General features: G+C 40.6%; 1 protein-coding gene across 1 annotated transcript in view; it reads right to left on the minus strand.

Moving 5' to 3' along the window:
* Positions 1–23,631, minus strand: part of CNTNAP5 (contactin associated protein family member 5) — a 985,000-nt gene that overhangs the window by 520,499 nt on the left and 440,870 nt on the right. The window contains exon 6 of the mRNA XM_051848810.2: positions 12,363–12,547. Within this exon, the coding sequence (XP_051704770.2) occupies positions 12,363–12,547 (185 nt within the window). The remainder of the gene's footprint in view (positions 1–12,362; positions 12,548–23,631) is intronic.

Here is a 23,631-nt window from a genome sequence, read left to right on the forward strand (position 1 = left end):
TTTATTTATTCATTCATTCATTCATTTACTTATTTATTTGAAAGGTAGGGTGGCAGAAGGAGACGGACACACACACACAGAGAGAGAGAGAGAGAGAGAGAGAGAGGGAGATCTGTGGTCTGCTGTTTTGTTCCCCAAATGGCCACAATGGCTGGGGCTGGTCCAAGGTGAAGCCAGGAGTCATGAACTCCATCCGGGTCTCTCACAGCAGCGGCTGCCTTTCCAGGTATATTAGCAGGATGCTGAATTGGAGACATAGTAGCTGGGACTAAAATCCACCTTCTGATATGAGATACTGGTGTTGCAGGTGGAAACTTAATTGGTTGCTCCACAATGCTGGTCATGAGTTCCATCCCTTAACAATTGCAAGGACTGCCACCTTTCAGGTTCTTCTATTTCTGTTTTCCATTGAGTAACACCCTCAGAGAATCAGGCCTAGGCTAGAGTGACAAACCTGTTCAACTGGAGATTTTCCCTTTTAGGAATCCAAAATTCCACAACCCCAGAACTCTGTGAGTCGTGAGCAATTTGGCACAATCTGGGCCCCCATACTGGGTGAGCTCACCCAGGCCTTAAGGAGAAGGGCAGGAGGGGTGGTGCGCAATTGCAGGAACAGAAGCTGCTGACATGCTCCCCATAGCCTCTGTCAGCCCCTCCTGGCTTCTCTTACAGGGCCACCCTGTGCTCTTAATGTACCCTCAGATTTTGCCCCAGGGGCTGTATTCAGACCATCTGTTTTTTCTTGCCATTGTCATTATTTCTCTTGATCAAAATCTGATCAACAACTTGGACTGTGGTTCCTTTCTCTAAACAGCTAACTTTTCACAGACAAAGCTCATTTGATCTAACACATATTCTTTTATGTTTTGTCTGAATGAACGCTGTGGTTTGGATGTGATTTTTTTTTTTTTCTCGCCAAAATTCAACATTGAAGCTCAATTCCTCAATGTGGCTGTGTGAGGAGGCAGGCTGGACTGGAAAGCGATGAAGTCAGGGGCACCACCCTCAGAAGGGAATAAAGCTCACCCCTCAGGGCAGATCGTGTGAGGCAGGAGTGGTTGCTACAGCAATGGGGTGCTTTAAAGACTGATGCTTTCCCCTCAGTCTCTGTCTTGCTTCTTTCTTCAACATCTGACCTCCCTCTCACTTCCTCCCTGTCTCTTTCTCCCCCATAAAGTCCTATGGTAAGATGTCTTCTTTCAAGAGAGGTTCTCACCAGAACACGATGCTAGCCCATGATCTTGGACCTTCCAAATCTCTAGCCCAATTAAACTTGTTTTCCTTATAAAGTACCCAACTTTAAGTATTTTGTCATGACTGTGTAATATTTTCTAACTTAGATTCCTTGTCCAGCGGTTTAAGTAACGTATGTTTATTTCTCTATTCAAGCCATGAACTCAATGGAAACCATAAATTCAGTGTCTTATACCCAGAAAAGTGTTGCTCCTGCAAGAGGATGTGTGTTCCAGAGAGCCCAGTGGATCTTGCAAGAAAAGGCAGATGTGAGTCCAGAGGAGGTGAAAAACAAAGGGGCCACCAGCATCTAGACCATGACCTTCCCACACAACACCTCAGGGTTTTCTATTGCAACAGCCCCCAGCAGTACGGTCAGAGCTTTACATGTGGATATTGTTCTGAAGGTATATTCTTCAATCTAGGAAGTAGAACATGTTTTACTCAGAAGTTCCTTAGCTTGATTTGTAACTCTTTAAATATTTCAAATTAAGGTATGTGGTTCTTCATTTGTACTCCTCTTGCCTCAGGCCCTGCAAGTATCCCAGTGGGACCTGGATAACTATATTATTTCATTAATGATTACAGTAATTTAGCCCAAATTCAATCTGTCCCCAAATTTCTTATTAGCCACTTTTGCTAAAAGTAGCAGGCTAATTAAAACCTACCATCATGAGGCCAACATGGTAGCAGAGCCGGTAAAGCCACCTCCAGCTATGTTGGCATACCATATGGGCACCAGTTCAAGTCCCTGCTGCTCCCCTTCCAATCCAGCTCCTTGCCAGGAAAGACACAGGGGATGGCCCAAGTGCTTGGAGAACCAGAAGAAGCTCCTGGATCCTGGCTTTGGGCTGGTTCAGCTCTGGTTGATGCATCCATTTGGGGAGTGAATTGGCAAATGGAAGACCTCTCTCTCTCTCTCTCTCTCTGTCTTTCTAATTCTGCCTATCAAATAAATAAAACATATCTTTAAAAAACACCTACCACTGCCCCCTCATAGCACTAATATAAGTGTTCTTCCAAAAGTTTGTGGAAAACTGGAATTAAAAGATGAGTTCATTTTGGTGCAAAACAGATTTCTAAATCCATGAACACCTTTTTCATAACATACATTTCTGTGAACTTTTGAAGACTCCTCACATATGCAAAAGTTTCAAAGTTTTTTGCACCAAAATAAACTTATCTTTCAATGTGACTTTCCATGAACATTATGAAGTATCTTTATATAAAATGAGAAGATATATTATCATTTGCTCCTTTAGCTCACATTAATAAAACAATGGTTTTTGCATTATAATGATATTGAAGTATTCCTTTCACCATATTCAACACATTTAATTTAATATGCATTAACAGGAGTCTTTATAGCCTATTTCCCTGTTATAAAACTTGAGCAAATATAAAATCAGCAAATCCACAAATTACAGTGATCTTAAATTTAAAGCCAGAAGGAACAAACAAACAAACAAAATACTAAGAGGGATAACATATCAAGTTGCTCATCAACAGTCAGGGTGAGGGCTGATCAAGTCACCATTTCTCATAGTGTTCATTTCAATTTAACAGGTTTCCTTTTTGGTGCTGTTAGTTGTCACCTATCAAGGAGAACAAGTGGTATTTGTCCCTTTGGGATTGGCTTATTACACTCAGCATAATGTTTTCCAAATTCCTAACAGGGATCACTTTTCAGTTAAAATTTAAATTTTTTTTGTTTGTTCTACTTAATACCTTTGGTTGGATACTGTAATCAATACAAAATTCTTCTTAAATGCTGAAACTTAACTGAAAAGTGATCACTGTTAAATGTAAGAGTGGGAATGAGAGAGGGAAGAGATGTGCAATTCGGGACATGCTCAAGCTGACTTACCTCAAACGGTAGAGTTAGAAACATACCAGGGGATTCTAATTCAGTCCCATCAAGGTGGTATGTACCAATGCCATCCCACTAGTCCCAGTGATCAATTTCTGTTCACAATTGATCATAATGATAGGACTAAGAGCCAAAGGAATCACATAAACAAGACTAGTGTCTGCAAATACTAGCTGATAGAATAAAAAAGGGAGAGAATGATCCAACATGGGAAGTGAGATACACAACAGACCCATAGAATGTCAGATGTCCTAAACAACACTCTGGCCTCAGAATCAGCCCTTAAGGCATGCGGATCCGGCTGAAAAGCCCATGAGACTATTTCAGGCATGGAAAGCCAAGACACTCTGGGGAAAAAAAAAAAAAAACAAAACTAAATGTAAGATCTCTGCGAGTGAGATCCCAGTGGAAAGAATGGGTCATCAAAGAAGGAGGTACCTTTCTCTGAAGGGAGGAGAGAACTTCCACTTTGACCATGGCCTTGTCTAAATATGATCAGAGTCAGTGAACTCAGGGGGTTTCCATAGCCTTGGCAGCTCATGACAAGAGCCTAGGGTGATTACTGAGGCCATAAACAAAAGTGTCAATTTGTTAAGTCAACAACAGGAGTCACTGTGCACTTACTCCTCATGTAGGATCTCTGTCCTTAATGTGCTGTACATTGTGATTTAATGCTATAACTAGTACTCAAACAGTATTTTTCACTTTATGTTTCTTTGTGGGAGCAAACTGTTGAAATCTTTACTTAATGTATGCTAAACTGATCTTCTGTATTTAAAGAGAATCAAAAATGAATCTTGATGTGAATGGAGGGGGAGGGGGAGTGGGAAAGGGGAGGGTTGCGGGTGGGAGGGACGTTATGGGGGGAAGCCATTGTAATCCATAAGCTGTACTTTGGAAATTTATATTCATTAAATAAAATTTTGAAAGCAAAAAAAAAAATAAAAGCCAAGGAAAAAATTCACCAAGTAATGTAGTTTCACAGCCCATATACCAATAGGACTCAGGATAAGCATGGGATCTGGGTGTGTTTCTCCAGGGACTGATTCTCCCTGGAGAGAAAAACCTTGGTCATCAGATGATTCTCTGGAACAATGGATACAGACATGGGCTCAAATCGTGTTTCTGGAGCTCCTCAAGCTCTCTGAGACTTGAGTAGTCTTGAGTTTATGTTCATAATGCAGGAAATGATAAATTCCCATATAGGGCAGTATTACGAATTAAACAAAATCACAAAATGCCTCACATAATAGGAACTCTTTTCTTTTTCTTCTCTTTTCCTCTTCTGTCTTCCTTTCTATATCTGTTCATTGTCTATTTCCTTACTTTATTCTATTTGTTCTCCTCCAAGTGAGCCTTCTACTTTAACTTTGCAACTTTGCATTTTTCCAAAGGGAAAAATGATCAATAACAATTACAGTATCACAGGATCTACGAAAGTTTCCTAATTGACCATAGTTATTTTGATCACCAATTAAATTATTTTGTTATGTCCGAGTTGTAAGACTAATATCCATGAGGCAAGTCCAGCAAAAGTAAAGGCTACAATGAGTTGTCTCTGAGAATGCGGAACTAGTTAGAAGGTTCTTATTGAAAGAAAAATAGGGCATAATTTATATCTTTTAATTCACAGAAAGAAAATTGATTCATTTAGTTAGTAAATATTTGTTCAGTATACATTATGTACTAGGTAAAATGCTGTAGAAATAAATGAAAATAACAAAGAAAGTTTAAACCATTATGATAAGCTTTTTAAACTTTAAAGCTGGGGTAGAGAAGGCATGATAAATGAATACACATAATTATAAATTACAAAGTGATAAATGTTTTTGAAAAACACTACGAATAAAAATAAATCAGAACATTCAATTTTGCAAACAAACATAAACTCTTTTAGATCCTAGTTTCATTTTATTGCCTCAGTTTCTCCTTAAAATGCATTTCTGATTGTGGTACAAATTTAAAAAGTTGGAAAAGAGTGTATAGGAAAAACTCATATCCTTTCTTCTGTTATCCAGCTCTCAAAAACTCTGCCTTACTGCTGTATTAGTATCTTCCCAGAAATTTCTATGCCTTATCTTTGCTTTCCAGTTTATGTCTTTCCTGTTTTTGAAACACAGATTTTTTTTTTTTTACCATTGTATTGCATATTGATTTTTCTTTTCATTTAAAATTTGCTTTGGAGATGTTTTCATATCAAAATAATAATACTGCCTTATCCTTTCATCTTTTATTTTATTTTTGAATTTATTTTTTATTTTTTTTAAATTTAACAGTCACAAAAATTGGGTGCAATGTGTGATGTTTAGTTATATGTATTCATTCCATAACAACTAACCAGGGTAAAGACACTTATCTTTTCAAGCATTTAATAGTAAAAACATCCTAAATTTTATTCTCTATTTTTTTAAATAGAGCAACGTATGGTACATTGCTGTTATCTGTCATCATCCTACTATGCAACAGAATCCCAGAACTTCTTACTCCTATACAGCTACATTTAGCACCATCAATCAACTTTTCTCCATGTCCCCTACCCCCATTTCCCTTTCAAACCCCTGGTAATCTCCAGTATATTTTTAATTTCTATAAGATCACCTATGTTTTAACCTTCCAAATATGAGTGTGCTGGATAATATTCAGTTTCATCCACATTGTTGCAAACCACAGATTTCATATTTTTAATGGTTGAGTAATATTCTATTGCCACATATTCTTTACTCATGCATTGGTAGATGGGCACCTAGTTTGTCTCCATTTCTTGGCTATTATTGTGAATTCTGCTGAAATAAACATGGATACACAAACGTCTCTTTGAGAGATGGATGTAGTTTCTCCTAGATATATATGCAATGATGGATTTTCTGGCTCATATGGTAGTTCTATGTAGTTTTCTGAGGCACCTCCATACTGTTATCCACAATGGATTAGCAAATTAATTCACATTCCCACCAACAGAGTGCAAAAGTTTCTTTATCTCTATATCCTCACCAACACTTGCTATCTTTTGATTTTTTTGATAATAACTGGTCTTACTAGAGGGAGGTGATTTCTCCTTGTGATTTTGATTTGCATTTCCTTGATGATTAATGAGGTTGAGCATTTTTCATGCACCTGTTGGCCATTTGTCATTCTTTTAAATGAGTACATTTTGCTTTTTTATGGGTTGGTCAAGTATCCCTGTGCAAGTTGAAAGCTGACTAATCAATTGATAAATATAAAGGAATCATTTTAGGTTCTGACACAGATAGCAAAGGAAAGATGAGCTGTCCTTGGTCCTTGTCCCATGTAGCAAAGAGATGACACTTAAACAAAATGAGTCAGATGAATGCAACATGAGCTACAGGATTTCCATTGCTGAACACCCAACTCCAGATTATAGCTAAGCATTACTATCTGGTGCAGCCCTCACTAAGAGCAGAGGTCGGAAAAATCTCATGTCTCATCAAAACTTGGGTGGCGATAGCAGTTGTTTCTTGCCAGGATTCCAGGGGTAGGGAGGCACAAGGCGGAGGGCCTCAGACCACATCCCCAAGGCCCTCCACTTTCTCCTTCCCCAGGGGGATTATTGTCCTGTCAAGACTCAGGTTGGCTGTGTGGCCTATGCCACACTGTGAGTTACCAGGCACAGTAGCTGATCTCTTCCCAGGTATAGCTTCCCCAAGCTTTTGATCATCACCATTTGATAGACTTTTTGGCAATTTTCCATCTTTTATTATTCTGAGCATATATCACATCTCATGCATTTGCCCATAATTACAGAATAAATAGCTAGAAATAATTGTTGAGTTGAAGAGCACTTATTTCCAGTTTTGAATGACATTATCCTGTCTTTACCATTGTATTATAGTACCACCATCTAAGTGAGAAACAGCTTTGCTTTTTCATTTCTGTGCTTTTAAAGATGTCATAAAATGTGTTTTTTAATTTATTTATTTGACAGGTAGAGTTATAGACAGTGAGAGAGAGAGAGAGAGAGAGAGAGAGAGAGAGAAAGGTCTTCCTTCCGTTGGTTCACTCCCCAGATGGCCACTATGGCCAGTGCTGTGCTGATCTGAAGCCAGAAGCCAGGTGCTTCTTCCTGGTCTCCCATGGGGTGCAGGGGCCCAAGCACTTGGGCCATCCTCCACTGCCTTCCCAGGCCATAGCAGAAAGCTGGACTGGAAGAGGAGCAACCAGGACTAGCACCCGGGGCCCATATGGGATGCCGGCGCCACAGGCGGAGGATTAACCAAGTGAGCCATGGTGCCGGCCCCAAAATGTTGGGTTTTACAACCTAAGTTAAAAATATCACTGTAGCATGAATTAAGATTTCTTTTTTTTTTCTTAATGAATAAGGTTATTCTTTAAAACTTCTACAAAACCTATTTTTGAGAAAATTTAAATATGTATAAATTTTTAAATTGTCCAAGGGTTTTAGCTTATTCTCATTCTACATTTCACTTAATAAATCATTTTTATTTAAATGCACTTTGGAATTTGAAAAGCATGCCTTTTCAGCATGTATACAGTCATGAAGATAGATCATATATTGTTAAAAACACAATTTTGGCTGGTGCCACGGCTCACTAGGCTAATCCTCTGCCTGCAGCACTGGCACCCCGGGGTTCTAGTCCCGGTCAGGGCGCCGGTTCTGCCCGGTTGCTCCTCTTCCAGCCCAGCTCTCTGCTGTGGCCCAGGAGTGCCGAGGAGGATGGCCCAAGTGCTTGGGCCCTGCACCCACATGGGAGACCAGGAGAAGCACCTGGCTCCTGGCTTTGGATCAGCGCAGTGTGACAGCCGCAGCGCACTGGCCACAGAGGCCACTGGGGGATGAACCAACGGAAAAAGGAAGACCTTTCTCTCTCTCTCTCTCACTCTCTCTCCCTCTCTCTCACTGTCCACTCTGCCTGTCAAAAAAAAAAAAACAATTTTAACAATTTGGAGTCTTTTAAGATGGTTGAGTAGAATAGGGACAGTGAATGCTCATGACAAGAAAGGACTTCTTGGATTATAAGGATATCAGGGGAGGGCAAAGATCCTAAAAACATCTGTCTTCTGCTGTAGGCTGAACATAGAGTGACCTACAACAGTCTTCCTCATAGCCTCTGGAGGACGTACGAACGGTGATGTGTGCTGGGAAGACATTCCATTAAGTATAGGATCCACATGTCTTCTCTTTCTCCCTTTCTCTCTCTCTCTCTCTCTCCCTCTCTCTCTCTCGCCCTCTCTCTCTCTCTCTCGATAGAAGATTCTAGGAGCCCTTGTCTGTATTAGACTTCTGGGTGGCTGAAGAGAAGCTGACAACTGCGTCTGCCAAATTTCCCACAGCTGCCTCCTAGAAAGCCGTTGTGTCACTTGACTGATATCCTTAGTGCAGTCTACGATGAAGAAAGGGATGATATATGAGTGAAACTGACATCTTGAGACTTGGTTGTTGTTTATAGCCTTTCCATCTACTCCTGAGGAGCAATGTTTTTCTACTTACTACTTGTTGAATTTTTTATCTAGTGGAGTATTAACATTGTGATTATAAAGTAAATTGAAAGTATGTCATTGCAAAAATTTAGAGAAAAACAAGAAAGGAAGAGGAAGGAGAATGGGAGCAAGGAAGGGTAGGCAGAAGTATCATTATGTTCTTATAACTGTAGATATGAAATACATGAAACCTGTTCCTTTATATAAATAAATTTTTAAAAACTAAAAAGAAAGGAAGCTATCACATTTTTGTTAAGCATTACCATATCATAGTAGTAAAATTTTAAAATATTTGCATAATACAATTAGCCTTGATATAAAATTGGCTACTCTACAGCTGCAGAGCAGCAGCAGAACTTGTCCTGAGTAGCCCAGCAGGACAAGTTCTGCTGGGTCGCTGGACACCAAGGATGTGGCCACAGTAATCATTTGAGGTGTTGGTGTCCAAGGCCCATGCATGTACAAATGGGCTCATGGCAGAAAGCAAATCAATAGCATAGACTCTGATCAACAGATATCATTGTGATAAAATAGGCTTTAGGTTTAGACATCCAGGTTAGCACTATTCGTTCCAACAGGGATGCTAACTTTACTTCTGAGTGTAGGTTGTTTCCCCAGGTTCATTCCCCAGGTTCATACAAGTAGTTCATGGTAAAGTGGTGAGTTTTCAAGATTAGAGACTTCTCTTGACACATAACTCCGGTATTCAGGCACAGCAAGTTGTCATGCTGCTGTTACAGCTAACTTGTCTTCTTCTATGAGCATCAGAGCAAGCTGGCCACACTGTCTGGAAAAGTCTTGATATCTCTAAAGCAGAAGTATCTTTAGAAGAATTATCTAAGCTGTTTCTAGGGGAGCACTTTTCACAAGACACCAATACATGCATGTGTAGCCTCAAGAAATCAGTTCCAGTTTCAAAAATTGAGTGACATCATTGGATTTCATTTCCTGCAATACTGACATTCAATTTAATGTCACCTAGCTGTCATCTCATACAGATCCCTTACATAGAGACCACAGATAAGCCATCATAGACTCACCAGTAAGTGTTAAATCGGAGAGTAGGATGAATTTTAGAAACATCTGATAGGACACTAGGGAGAAAATATTCGGGGTAAATGAAGAGACTTTAAATATGATTTCATGTTTTCCTCTGTTGTCTTGAAGTTCATGAAAGAAATCTCTTTGCTTTGAAATAATCCTAGTATTCTGTGTACTCTTTGTTTTTTTTTTCAATTGATCAAACAGATTGATAAGGGAAAGCTATTGATATTCACACACTTCTAGTTTTCAGAATCTCAAAAACATACCTGTTATCTTGAATTCTGAGTCAGAATGGCAAATGCTCCCTTAACGTTAATGAATGGCATATCTTATCCACAGTATCCTAAACTAAAGATGGGATGAAAAGAATACATCTTTCTCACAGCTTGTAATAGTGATCAAAAAACTTTGGCTCCTAATTTTTTTAGTACACCTATCCATCTCCATTGTTCTATTATCTACTCCACTAAGGATTGCAATTTTCTTTTAGCAGGGTCTCCTACCCTTCTTTCATCAGCTCTACCCTTCTTTCTCTCCACCCACTCACAAGTCCAGGCTGTGAACAACCTGCCAACTCACTGCTCTCTAATATGCTGCTCAGTCATTAGGGAGCTTCAGAGTCACCCAGGGTCTTCTCATAGAGACCAGACTGCTGAGTCCTCTGCCAGAGTTTCTCACTGAGAGATCTTGATAGGGCCAGAATATTTTCATTTTTAGTAAGCTTCCAAGGAATGTCAATTGGACTGGTCCCTGAACCAGGCATTTAGAATTGCGATTCTAACGCATGAAACTTGCCATGTCACTATCCTGCAAAACAACTCTTGAGTGGCTCCTCGTCCTGCATAATTCAAGTTCTTTAACAGGGCTCACATGGCTCTCCATCACCTCGTCCTTGTCTGTGTTTTGTTTTATCGCTCACTGTGTTATGTGGCATGTTGGTGAATGTTTAAAAACAGGCTGTCCAGATTGGGAAATGAGCATATATGCACGCACACACACACACACACACACGGACGCACATCTGTTTAAACAAACAGAAGCCTGCTTTGCTCATATAAACAATGAATAGTGCACAGTTTGCAAATAATAATAAAACTTAGAATCCATTTCATTGTTTCATATAACCACTTGATTTTTATAGATTGCTTTTTATTTTGCAGACTTATTTTATCTATAGTCAAGTACATTCTGTCTTATAGTCTGCTTTCTATTTTTTTGATTAATTTTACAAACCATTGCAAAAATAAAAATTAGTTTTTACCACATACTGTGGGAAAATAGGACACTTGTATTTGTTTTTTTGACAGGCAGAGTGGACAGTGAGAGAGAGAGACAGAGAGAAAGGTCTTCCTTTGCCGTTGGTTCACCCTCCAGTGGCCGCCACGGCTGGCGCGCTGCGGCTGGCGCACCACACTGATCCGAAGCCAGGAGCCAGGTACTTATCCTGGTCTCCCATGGGGTGCAGGGCCCAAGCACTTGGGCCATCCTCCACTGCACTCCCTGGCCACAGCAGAGAGCTGGCCTGGAAGAGGGGCAACCGGGACAGAATCCGGCGCCCCAACCGGGACTAGAACCCAGTGTGCTGGAGCCGCAAGGTGGAGGATTAGCCTAGTGAGCCACGGCACCGGCAGAGACTTGCAGTTTTTTGACACCAATAGCTCACAAAGAAATAAATCAAACCCAATTTATAGTGTTTGTAAATATCAGTAGTATAAATACTTCTACTATGGTGGATTTCAACCTATTAGAAGGATATCCTTAACATTGGAATTGGAAAGAGATGCACTTTAGCAGTCCAATGTAAAGTATTTTTACTATCAGAGAGAATAGTTATAAAAATTTCAAGAGTACGTACAGATGACAGATAAAAAGAGTGAGAGAGAGAGATGTAAAATAGTAAAACAATTAGGAATCAATGGATTTATTAACTTTTAAGATTATTTAATTGCAAATTTGTACAGCTTAATTTTTAATGATGGTTGTCTTTACCTACTAGCTCACATAATTTCTGAGAATCTAATGTTTGGTCCTCAAGAACAGTACAAACTGACTCTAGCACACCACTGAGCTTGCTGTTTTGAACACCATAAAATCCAGACTATTGGACATCACAGCCCACGTCCTGACATGCCTTCCTACCTTTTTCACCAAGCCAACCCCATTCTTCTTAAAGACAGCAGCATTTCTGGCTGGAAACTTTCTGCCATCTTTCTGGGCTAAGTCAGGTGTTCTGTCCCATAAACCCCACCAGTGCCTAAGGCTTCCCTCACTGTGGCATCCCCTTGTTTGTTCTTCAAGGGTTTATCTCAGCTACTGAACTTTAAGCTTCCCTAAGTCAGGGAGTCTGCTTTAGTTAGCACTGAATATTGCCCAACACAGAGGCTGGTACACAGTAGGGGCATACTGTGTACTTCTATTTGCACACAATGATGGGTAACTCTTGGCTGTTGGTTTCCAGAGCTGTGGACTACAGAGGTGATGCCTTCCCTAAGCCACTTCTGCAAGAGAGCAGGGAAGAAACAGCTCTGTCAATCAAACATCTGCGTGAGGGTGAGAGTTAATGACTAGTGCTTACATAACAGATTCCACCTCCCGTAGACCGTAGACCAGGAGGTACTGATGGAAGTGAGGTGAGACTCAGAGCAAGGTTCCCCAGTCCCCCACCTCTTCTCTCAATTGCTCTGTTTACTGATCTTTAATTTTTTTACACTTACTTTTGAGCAAGCAGTCTGCACATGAGCAGGGAGGGTCAACTCACCTCGTAGTCAATGTCTAAGGCATCTGTTGCTCCCTTGGTCCGGAAATGCTGTGTGTGTTTATCCACCGTGAAATTCACCTGCTTTCCCACCCGCTCAATCAGGACTGAGTGCCAGTGCTGGTCATCCAGGAGGCTGCCCAGGGTGGCTGAGGGCGCGCTGCTGCTGAGCCGGGACTTGCTGTCATCTGTGAAGGCAGAGAAAGGCAGAGGACATCTGTATCCAGTGCAGATTTGAGTGCCACCAGATGAGCCTCTTTAACTGGAAAAATCAAAAGCAAAATGCTTGGACAATTGAAGCTTTTTGAATGCAAATGTCATACTATAGGAGGAAATTTTCACATGATCTGACCTTTCTGTGTTGAGTTCCCTTCAAAATGCAAATGCACTAAATAACCTACATAAAATTACACTTGTGGTTTCACAAATTTCGTATAGCTGGTACTCAGCTTGGAAAACATTACATACTCTATGCCACCATTCTCTATTCCAAAGGTAAAGACTGTCCATTGCTGCAGGCCCCCAGCTGTGGTGGAGTTGTGAAGGACTAACAGACCCAGAACCACATTCTAGTTCAACTGATACCCACAGTCCCTTTCTGACACTCAATGGTATGTTTTCAGTACTTGAGCTGTTAAATTAAAATATATATTTATTTGTGAGACAGAAAGAAACAAAGATTGATAAATGATAGATAGATAGATAGATAGATAATAGATAATAGATAGAACAAGCCCATCTGATGGTTCACTCCCCAAATGCTTGCAACATCTCGGTTGAAGCTTACAACACACAAGAGGCAGGGTCCCAACTATCTGAACCATCAGCTGCTGCCTCCCACAGTTTGCATTAGCAGGAAACTGGAGTTAGGAGCTGTTATCAAAACCAGGCACTTTGATGTGGGATATGGACATCCTAATTGGTGTGCTAACCACTTGCCCAAATGACCGACCCAGGACTTGAACAAGTAAATAGAAAAAGGAATAATATCCTAGTGTCCACAAGTACAAGATTAAAAAGAAGGTTTTGGGGCAGGTGCTGTGGCGCAGCAGGTTAAAGCCCTGGCCTGAAGTGCCAGCATCCCATAAGGGTACGGTCCTAGCCCCAGCTGCTCCTCTTCCGATCCAGCTCTCTGCTATGACCTAAGAAAGCAGTAGAAGATGTCCCAAATCTGTGGGCCCCTGCATCCACATGGGAGACCCAGAAGAAGCTCCTGCTCCTGGCTTCGGATTGGCACAGCTCTGGCCATTGCAGCCATCTGGGAAGTGAACCAGCGAATGGAAGACCTCTCTCTCTGTCTCTACCTATCTCTTTAACTCTGTCTTTCAAATAAATAAAATAAATCTTTAAAAAAATAAAAAGAAGATTTTTCCTTTTAGCAACAACACATATTATTTTTTTAAAGATTTATTTATTTATTTGAAAGTCAGTGTTACACAGAGAGAGGAGAGGTAGAGAGAGAGAAAAAAAAAAAGAGAGAGAGAGATGGTAACATTAATTTGATGGTAACACTAACATTTGATGGTTCACTCCCCAGTTGGCAACAATGGCCGGAGCTGGGCTGATGCAAAGCCTTGAGCCAGGAGCCACCTCCAGGTTTCCCATGTGGGTGCAGGGGCCCAAGGACTTGGGCCATCCTCTACTGCTTTCCCAGGCCATAGCAGAGAGCTGGATTTGAAGTGGAGCAGCCGGTTCTCGAACCGGCGCCCATATGGGATGCCGGCGCTTCAGGCCAGAGTGTTAACCCAGTGCACCACAGTGCCGGCCCCAACACATATTATTTTTGAGTTTAAGAGGAGAAAGTGGACTTTGAGCTGTGCTTGGCAGGAGGGGAGCAGAGATGGGATGAGGAAAACAGTGAGCCAGCCAGTGAGGGAAGTTTGCGGGTGAAGGCAGAGGTGAGAAGGTCATCATTATAGCTGCCTGCTGTATGAATGGCACTGAACTAGGGATGTTACCATGTCTATCCTCAATCGCGTAAGGGAAAACTATGTTTTACAAATAAGTATTCTGAGACTCAACAACCTCTTGCATACATGCTTCCAAGGGCACCCAGAATTTGAACACATGTCTGCTTGGTATATTCTCTGACTTTGGCATGGATATTGAGAAAGCAGACTAAGTAGAGCTTGGCAGACTCACTTGGGAGGATCTGGGATATGCTTTTGTCAATGGAGCCTTCTTGGCTCCCTGGCCCTGTCCCCAACTTCCAACTTTGTGGAAGTCCTTAGCTATCTCCTTCCATCAATATGATTACACAATTTTTTCTCGCTGCAGAATTTTGCCTCAACTTTAGTAAAATGACCAATTGGATACAACCATTACTGATCTACTCCTTTTCAATCATTGGGTTAAGTTTATTATTGAATGGTTTTATTCATTCTCTTTAGTAAGTGAAGGCAAGAGGCTTCTCTTCTCTCTCTAGCACAGTTGAGAGCAGCCTGTGTGACCTTGGGAGCTGCCTCTGCCCTGCAGCCTCCCTACTCCCACCTTGATCTAGCTCTCATACCCTTCATTGAGTTACACCTGTAGCTTCATTAACTGTATGAACAGTTGAGGGCATTTAACAAAGCTGGAGAACTAATGGCTGACTTTATTTTGTTTATTTATTTGTTTTAATTTTCACCACAAATTTTGCAGTGCCAAGCTCTGTTGGACTATGCTAATGTTAACAGATATTTTTCTTTTTCATTCTGCCTCTCTATCTCCTTCCCTTTGTTACCCTTTCCTTCTCTTTCACTTTCTTCCTTCTCTCTGAATCTCTTCTCTTAGAGTGACCAGTGTTTAGGACAAGGATCATTGTGAATGGCCTTGAGCTGAGAAAAAACAGCACAGAGCCCGAGTGCTCTCACCCCTGTCTCCATGCACACACACACACACAGAGCTTATATTTATAAAATAAAACTTGTCCAGGAGCTAACGTTGCTTGAAGGAAACTTAGTGGCCCTTATAAACGATCAGTTCTAGGTAGTAAATCAGATAGATATAATATTGGAGTTCTCACTTTACATTTGATGTGTGTCTGACTTTTTTTCTTAAAAGATGAAAGGCATTTAACAAAGATTTATTTATACATTCAAAAGATGAAAGATTTCTTTATGAAAGTTTCTTTATGTCACTGAAGCAAAGAAACAAAAGGGAAGAAATCACAATCATGGCCTCTTCCCCTCTTGCTTGCTCTATGCTCTGCTTTTGTGAGATTGAAGTGTCTACTGATCTCCTTAAAAGGATCAATACTAAGAATGATTGAAATAAAATCTTTTCATATTTACCTACTCTAAGATTCCTGCTTCAACAAATTTAACCATAACAAATAAATTGATAAATACAGGAGGGCAATTAGAATTTTTCCTTAGTTTCATTTAATTAATGTTTAATAGTAAAATACACATTTATCCTCAATTTTCCCTTAGCATGCAATCTATTCTGAAAATATTTCTTTACCAAAAGGTAAAAAGATTTCCCACTTATTTTTATAGCTGAATAGTATTCCACAGAATGAAAGATGTGCAATTTTATTTAAATTGTTTTCTGTTGGTAGAAACTTAGATTTGCCTTTCTCCTTTACACAGACTGCAATCATGCCTTGTATGTAGAGGTCGTGTTCCATGAGCTTAAGCATGCATTTCTGTAGCATGTACTCTTAGATAATGAATTGGTATTCAAAGGTCTCACATTTGCAATTTTGACAGAAAACACCAAATTGTCTATGAAAGCAGAATCTATTTGAACTACTAGCAATTCCCGAGAGTGCTTTGTACCACAAGCTTGCCAATATAATGTGATCTAGCTTAACAATTTTGCCTGTTTGATGGGTAAAAACTATTTCAGAGTAATTTTAATGTGTTTCTTTTAATAGGAATGAAGTTGAAAGCTTTCTCATTTTTATTTCCTTTACTGTGGAATCTCTGATTATCTCTCATCTTTCTATCAATTTTCTTGTCACTCTGTATTTAGTCCAATTTAAGATCAATTTAATGATTTTCACAGTAGATTTTTGATGTTGTTTTTATGTGTTTGTTTAATTTTTAAGTCATCATTCATATATTTTTGTGTTGAAAAAAGTAATCATTTTTTTCTCTTTAATGGCAGGCTTCCGGATTTTTTTGATCTTTTCAAAGCTGCCTTTTCTGAGGTCACTGAAAAATTCTCCCAAGTTTTCTTTTATTTCATCTTATTTGAAATTTATTCTGGTATATTCTGGACACAATTGTATCTTTGTTTTATATCTTATAATGGCTACCAAAGTGGATGAAGCCAGCAATTTTAAAATCCCCTTGAGAATTTTTCAAAGTAGACTGGGGGTGTCACTTCCAAGTGTAAGGAGCAACACTATCATGTTAGATCTAGGATTAGATCAAGACTTTCTAGCTCCTGTCTGGGATCTCAATTCCTTGAACCTGAAGCTCTTGAGCTGAGGTTGCCTGGTTCTTTGTTGCTATAGTACCCGCCATGCGTTCACCTCCACTTTCACTATCACCATCCTACTGCCCAGGACAGCTGGATCGGTGGGAGCAAGATAGCACGGCTCACTCCATGAGCACTCCCCTAAGGTCTGGAGTTAGCCCTTCTTCCCACACCCTCGCCCTAGTGGAGAACATTCACTCCTCCCATCTCTTCCAACAATCCTGCTACTCATAATTTTAAGATTTTAGGGGAATAAAAAATGCACACTTTCTTAAATAAATAGTGACTACTATTTGCTTGGTGCATTTAATGAAACCATAAACCTTAATTAACACACTTACCATTTCATGCAAAATAGCTCATGAAATTTTTATGAATACTTAAAGCAATTTGTTGGACCTTTCTCAAAAGAGGATTAACATTGCTCCTTGTTTACACTGTTCATTTACTTAGCCAATATTTTCATTGCCTGAAGAAAATAGAAAATTGAATACCACCAATCTTTTCAAAACACATGTCAATTAATATTGAGGAATTCAGAAAAAATGTTCACAACTTTGTAACTAAAAACCTACTTTCTGGAAGCATATTCTGAAATGACAATTTTAAATGTTGTAAATATTATTTTTTAATCGCTAACGTTTTAAAAATTGGAAACAATATCCAATAATTTACAAAGAGAAAAAGACAACAACCCTGAGTTCATTTCATTACACTTGCCAGATGGAATATTACATAGCCATTAGAATGGTATTTATGGGGTGAACATTTCATCTAGTGGTTAAGCCACTGGTAAGAATGACTGTATACTACATTGGAGTACCTGGGTTCAATACCCAGTTCTGCCTCCTGACTCCAGTTTCCTGCTAAAGCACACCCTGGGATCAGTAGGTAATGACTGAAGTAGTTGGATCCCTGGCACTCAAATGGGAGATCTGGTGTAAGTTTGCATCTCCTGGCTTTGACCACCCCACCTCTGTGGAGGGTGTTTCAAGATGAACCCAGAGATTAGTTCTCTCTCTTTCTCTCTCTTGCATTCTGCCTCACCATCTATCTCACAAAACAATAAAAATAAATGGCACAGTATTACTTACGCAACTTCAGAAATATGCTAAGCAGTAGCTGCCTTTTTAAATTTAAACATTCATTTATTTGAAAATCACAGTGGCAGAAAGAAAGGGAAACACACACACACACACACACACACTCACACACAAGAGGTGGAGAGAAAGAGAGAGAGAGAGAGAGATCTTCCATTACTGCCCAGATGTCCACAACAGCAAGATCCAGCCAGACCTAGGCCAGGCTGAAGCCAAGATCCAACAACTCCATCCAGGTACTCTACATGGGTGGTGGGGCCCAAGTACTTGGGCTGTCTTCTGGTGTCTTCCTAGGAGAATTACCAGGACTTGAATCAGTATTCAAATATGGGATTCTTGAGTCACAAGTGTCAGCTTAACATGCTGAGCTACAACGCCAGCCTTTGACTGCATTGTTTGATAAAATAAACAGTAACTTCCAATAAATATTAGTAATGTGTACCTTACTCATTGAAAATACACAAAGCAGATAGAAAAGTCTAAATATGAACTAAACACAAGTATGGATTAAGCATGAATAAAAATAAAACTCAAGAAGGCATTTAACACAAAATGTCTTTCTTCTTTTTGTGTTTTACATGAGCATAGCTACTTTTGCTGATGGGAAAAATAAACTTCATTAAAAACATAATCCTCACACAGCATAGCTGGTTCATTTATAACTATGTATCAGAGATATGCATATTATTGACCAAATCCTGAATTGCATGTTTGCTTTTTAATTAGCACAAAAGGTGCAGACAGGAATTCCAACACCGCTTGTCAATATTCTATCCTAATAGAATATTTCATATCAGATAGCTGATATGAAAACAAATTGAGTTAAATAAAGTGATTAAACAACTCGGAAAATGGAATTTCTGCTATTCATTGAGAAGAGTATTTAAGATTCTATCAATAAAAATAGAAAAATGGCATTTTGTAGAACATCTTACCTGGAAATTTTCAACATCAGAAATTACAATAAGAACTTAGTTCTCAAGAAACTATCAAACAATTTATCTCGGGATATCTATTTCAAGTTTCATCTCAGTGGCATATGAAGTTTAATTACTAGTTTTAACCAGTTTCTAATTTATTGAGGGAAGATAAAAACTCTCGTGGGCAATTGTGAAAGATAAAAAGAAACAATGAAGTTGTGCACAAGCTAACTCATGAGTCAGAAGCATATCAAGAAAATCTTACTTCTAATTAAATGAAAACTTGTTCTCATGCACTTTGAAATCCATGCATAGCTTTTACATGATACCAGTTTCTAGGAGAACTTTTAGAAACTTCTCACTGTGTGATTTCAATTTTTTTCTTGCCTTAAAATGAACTTTATCTTTATTTTATTTTATTTTATTTTATTTTTTGAAAGGTAGAGTTGAGAAACAGAGAGAGAGAGAAAAAGAGAGAGAGAGAGAGAGAGAGATTTTCCATTAGCTGGTTCACTTCCCACATGGCCGCACTGGCCAGGACTGAGACAGACCAAAGCCAGAAGCCAGGAGTTTCATGCAGGTCTCCCCATGCAGATGGTTGGGTCCCAAGTACCAGGGCCATCTTCCACAGCTTTCCCACTAGCATCAGCTTAGAGCTGGATTGGAAGTGGAGCAGCCAAGACTTGAACAAGCACCCATATGGAATGCCAGCACCACAGGCAGCAGCTTTACTCGCTATGCCATAATACTGGCCCTTGAAATTTATCATTTAATTCCATTACAAGGGATATTTTCAAAATCATCTTTTTTATTATTTGAAAGGCAACAAGCCAGAAATATAGAAATAGATAGAGGGAGATGTCTCACCTACTGGTTCACTACCCAAATGCCCATAGCAGGTTGTGCTAGGGCTGGCCTAACCTTCAGCCCTGGACTCAATGCATGCCTGCCACGTGGATGGTATAGATCCAGCTACTTGAGCCATCACTTGCAGCCTCCCAGGGTGTGCATTAGCAGGGAGCTGGAATGGGAAGCAGAGCTGGGACATGAACACAGCTACTCCAATATGGGATTTGGCTCTCCCAGGTGACTGCTTAACCACTGCACCAAATGCATCCACCCCTATGAACTATTTGAAGTACATGTATACTTAAAACATTATAAATATCATTCCAGGCCCTAAAGTTATAAAAAAATTATATAAAGCCATAAATGGTTTGGACATATGACCTAGCAGTTAACCCAACCATTGTTATAACCACACCCACACACAGTGTCTGGGTTTGAAACCTGGCTGTATTTCCTGCTGATGCAGGCCCTGGTGGGCAGCAATAATGATCAAGGGTCTTGGGTCCCTGCCACTTCTATGAAAGTCCTGGGTTGAGTTTCCCATGTCTTGCCTCAAAGTCAGCCCAGTTCCAGTGGCTGTAGGTGTTTGAGGGTAGTTCTTTCTATCTTGTTGCCTCTCAAATACATAAGAAAAAATTGAAAAAAAAAATGGCAACTTGAAAAAAGATTTTCTGTCTTTTTTCACAATTTCAGAAACATAACAGACATTCCATAAATATGTGAGAGTTGTCTTGTTAAAATGTCTGAATTTCTTTTTTTTTTTTATTTGACAGATAGAGTTAGAGAGTGAGAGAGAGAGACAGAGACAGAGAGAAGGGTCTTCTTTCTGTTGGTTCACCCCCAAAAGGGCCACTACAGCCGGTGCCGCACTGATCTGAAGCCAGGAGCCAGGTGCCTCCTCCTGGTCTCCCATGCAGGTACAAGGGCCCAAGCACCTGGGCCATCCTCCAGGACTAGAACCCGGGGCCCATATGGGATGCCGGTGCCACAAGGCAGAGGATTAACCAAGGGAGCCTTGGTGCCGGCTAAAACGTCCAAATTTCAAAAGAGCTAAAGCAAATCTTACTGAGTATTTGAATAATGTGAAGAACTTTCACTGATAAACAAGTTCATTGTGCAGTCAGGAGCTCTGGCCTCTGGCCTGTGTACTTGACCCCTGGAGGGACTTGCTGCCCTGCATGGGTTTACTCACTCTAGAAGTCTGCCTCACTTTACTGAAGTTACACACACTGGGAATCACACAAACCCTGTCTCCATTGAAATGCACTGAACTCTTGTAAGAATGAGTGACCTGCATGTACTATTGATGTCTTGTTTAGTTCTTACAACCGTTCCCCAGTCACATAATATCTCTGCTCTTTGATCCTCCACCCGCATCTCTGGGTTCACGCTGTTGGAATTCTATGGAGGGCAGACAGCCACAGGCGATCTGAATGACACATGTAAAAGCAGGAAGGGAATCTCTCTAAACCCCTTATGGATTGAAAGGAGAAACCTCTTTCCCATTTAGTAGTTCTAGAAAAATCTCCCTGAGAAAGTAGGCAAAGGGGAAACTTCTGGTTAAATTGCACCATAGAGAGAACTGATTGTTCAAAGTCAGGCACAGTGAGGGTAACCATGTGATGGAAATCAGAGAATCACAAAACTGTCACTTGAAAAGAATGACAGCACACTGTGTGTCCCCAAGCACCATCAACAACCGGCTGCGGTGCTGAAAACCCAAGCTTAGCCAGAATTTCTGGACTGCAGAGTCACTGACTAAGTGACAAATACACATTGCACACTGGAGAATGTCAGTAAAGAAAGCACTGCTAGAATATTCATGTCAACCAGTTAGGGCAAAGCTGAAATGACGCCTTCACTGGACCAACACCGGTCTCAAGTCAGTTAACTTCATGTCTACCGTTTTCCCTCTCACTGCTTCATGTCTCTCATTCCTGATTAAAAAAAAAAAAATAAAAGAACCTGATCATAATGTTATTAACTCTTCCCATTTTGGAAGCTATGTAATAACAGGAACAGAAAATGAATTTTAAACAATATTGTTAAGATTTTGTACTAATGGTTGGGCATTTGGCTCAGCAGTTTAGACACTGCTTGAAATGCCCTTATCTCACTTTGGAGTGCCTGGTTCAAGCTCCAGCACCTGTGTTTCTGAGCCGACTTCCTGCAATTGTGATCTTGGGAAGCAGAATCCTTGCCACCCAGGCAGGAGGATGGGATGGAATTACAGGCTCCTAACTGAAGCTCTGGTTGGTGTTGCCACTTGAGGAATGAACCAGCAGATGAGAGATCTCTCCTTGCTTTTCTTCAAATAAAGTTAAAACCAACATCAAAAATCATTTCATAGTAAGACAATATTTATATTTAAATGTTAAGAGATAATTGGGGCCAGCGCCATGGCTCACTAGGCTAATCCTCCACCCGAGGCGCCAGCACCCCAGCTTCTAGTCCCGGTTGGGGCGCCGGATTCTGTCCCAGTTGCCCCTCTTCTAGTCCAGCTCTCTGCTGTGGCCCGGGAGTGCAGTGGAGGATGGCCCAAGTGCTTGGGCCCACTCGCATGGAAGACCAGGAGGAAGCACTTGGCTCCTGACTTCGGATCAGCGCAGTATGCTGACCGTAGTGGCCATTAGGGGAGTGAACTAACAGAAGGAAAACCTTTCTCTCTGTCTTTCTCTCTCACTGTCTAACTCTGCCTGTGAAGAAAAAAAAAAAAAGAGAGAGAGATAATTGAAATGTAGAATTTTGGGCAGCATTTGCTTCCATTTTTAAACATTTTTCCAAGTTTTCTAAGCTGACATATATTTCTTTTAGCTTCTATTCAATTATTTTATTTATTGGAAATACAGAGGGGCCAGCTCTGTGGGGCAGTGCTGTGGCGTGCTTGGCCTGCAGTGCTGGCACCCCATATGGGCTCCAGTTTGTGTCCTGGCTGCCCCACTTCCAATCCTGCTATGACCTGGGAAAGCAGTAGAATAAGGCACAAGTCCTTGGGCCCTTGCACCCGCATGGGAGACCCAGAAGGAGCTCTTGGCTCCTGGCTTCGGATCAGCTCAGCTCTGACCATTGTGGCCATTTAGGGAGTGAACCAGCAGATGGAAAACCTCTCTCTCTCTCTGTCTCTACCTCTCTCTGTAACTCTGTCTTTCAAATAAATAAAATAAATCTTTAAAAAAGAAATACAGAGAAAGAAAGAGACAGATACAGGCAGACAGGTAGAGATAGTTCAGCCACCATACAGAGACAGGTCAATGACAGGAACTGGGCCGGCGCCGCTGCTCACTAGGCTAATCCTCCCCCTGCAGCGCCGGCATCCCGGGTTCTAGGCCCGGTCGGGCGCCGGATTCTATCCTGGTTGTTCCTCTTCCAGTCCAGCTCTCTGCTATGGCCTGGGAGTGCTATGGGAGACCAGGAGAAGCACCTGGTTCCTGGCTTCGGATCAGCGCAGTGCGCCAGCCTTAGCAGCCACTTGAGGGGTGAACCAACAGAAAAAGGAAGACCTTTTTCTCTCTCTCTCTCTCACTGTCTAACTCTGCCTGTCAAGAAAAAAATGACAGGAAGTGAAAACTCAACACTGGTCTCCCATATGGTCAGTACAGACCCAACCACTTGAGCCATCACCAGTTGCCTCCAATGTGTGCACATTAGTCGAAAGCTAGGATCAAGATTTAGAGATGGTATTGAGCCATGTACTCCTATATGGGATGTAGGATTCCAAGAAGCACCTTAACTGCTGCATCAAGTGCCTTCTCCTTTATATATTTAATAACCTGAAAATAGGTAAAAACTGGTTAGCTCTAAGTTCAGGTTAACAGTGACTATACTAATCAATAGTTGTATAACTTGAACACATTATGTATCTTCTTTGAGGCTAGGATTTCACATCTGTAAATTACCTCCCCCCCTTTTTTAGGTACTCAAAGTATCTATTTACTGAGAAAATCAGTAATAACAAGACCCACATATGTACCAAATCCTTGTTGAAATATGAACAAG

This window comes from Oryctolagus cuniculus, chromosome 3 (assembly GCF_964237555.1).
Source record: "Oryctolagus cuniculus chromosome 3, mOryCun1.1, whole genome shotgun sequence".
NCBI lineage: Eukaryota > Metazoa > Chordata > Mammalia > Lagomorpha > Leporidae > Oryctolagus > Oryctolagus cuniculus.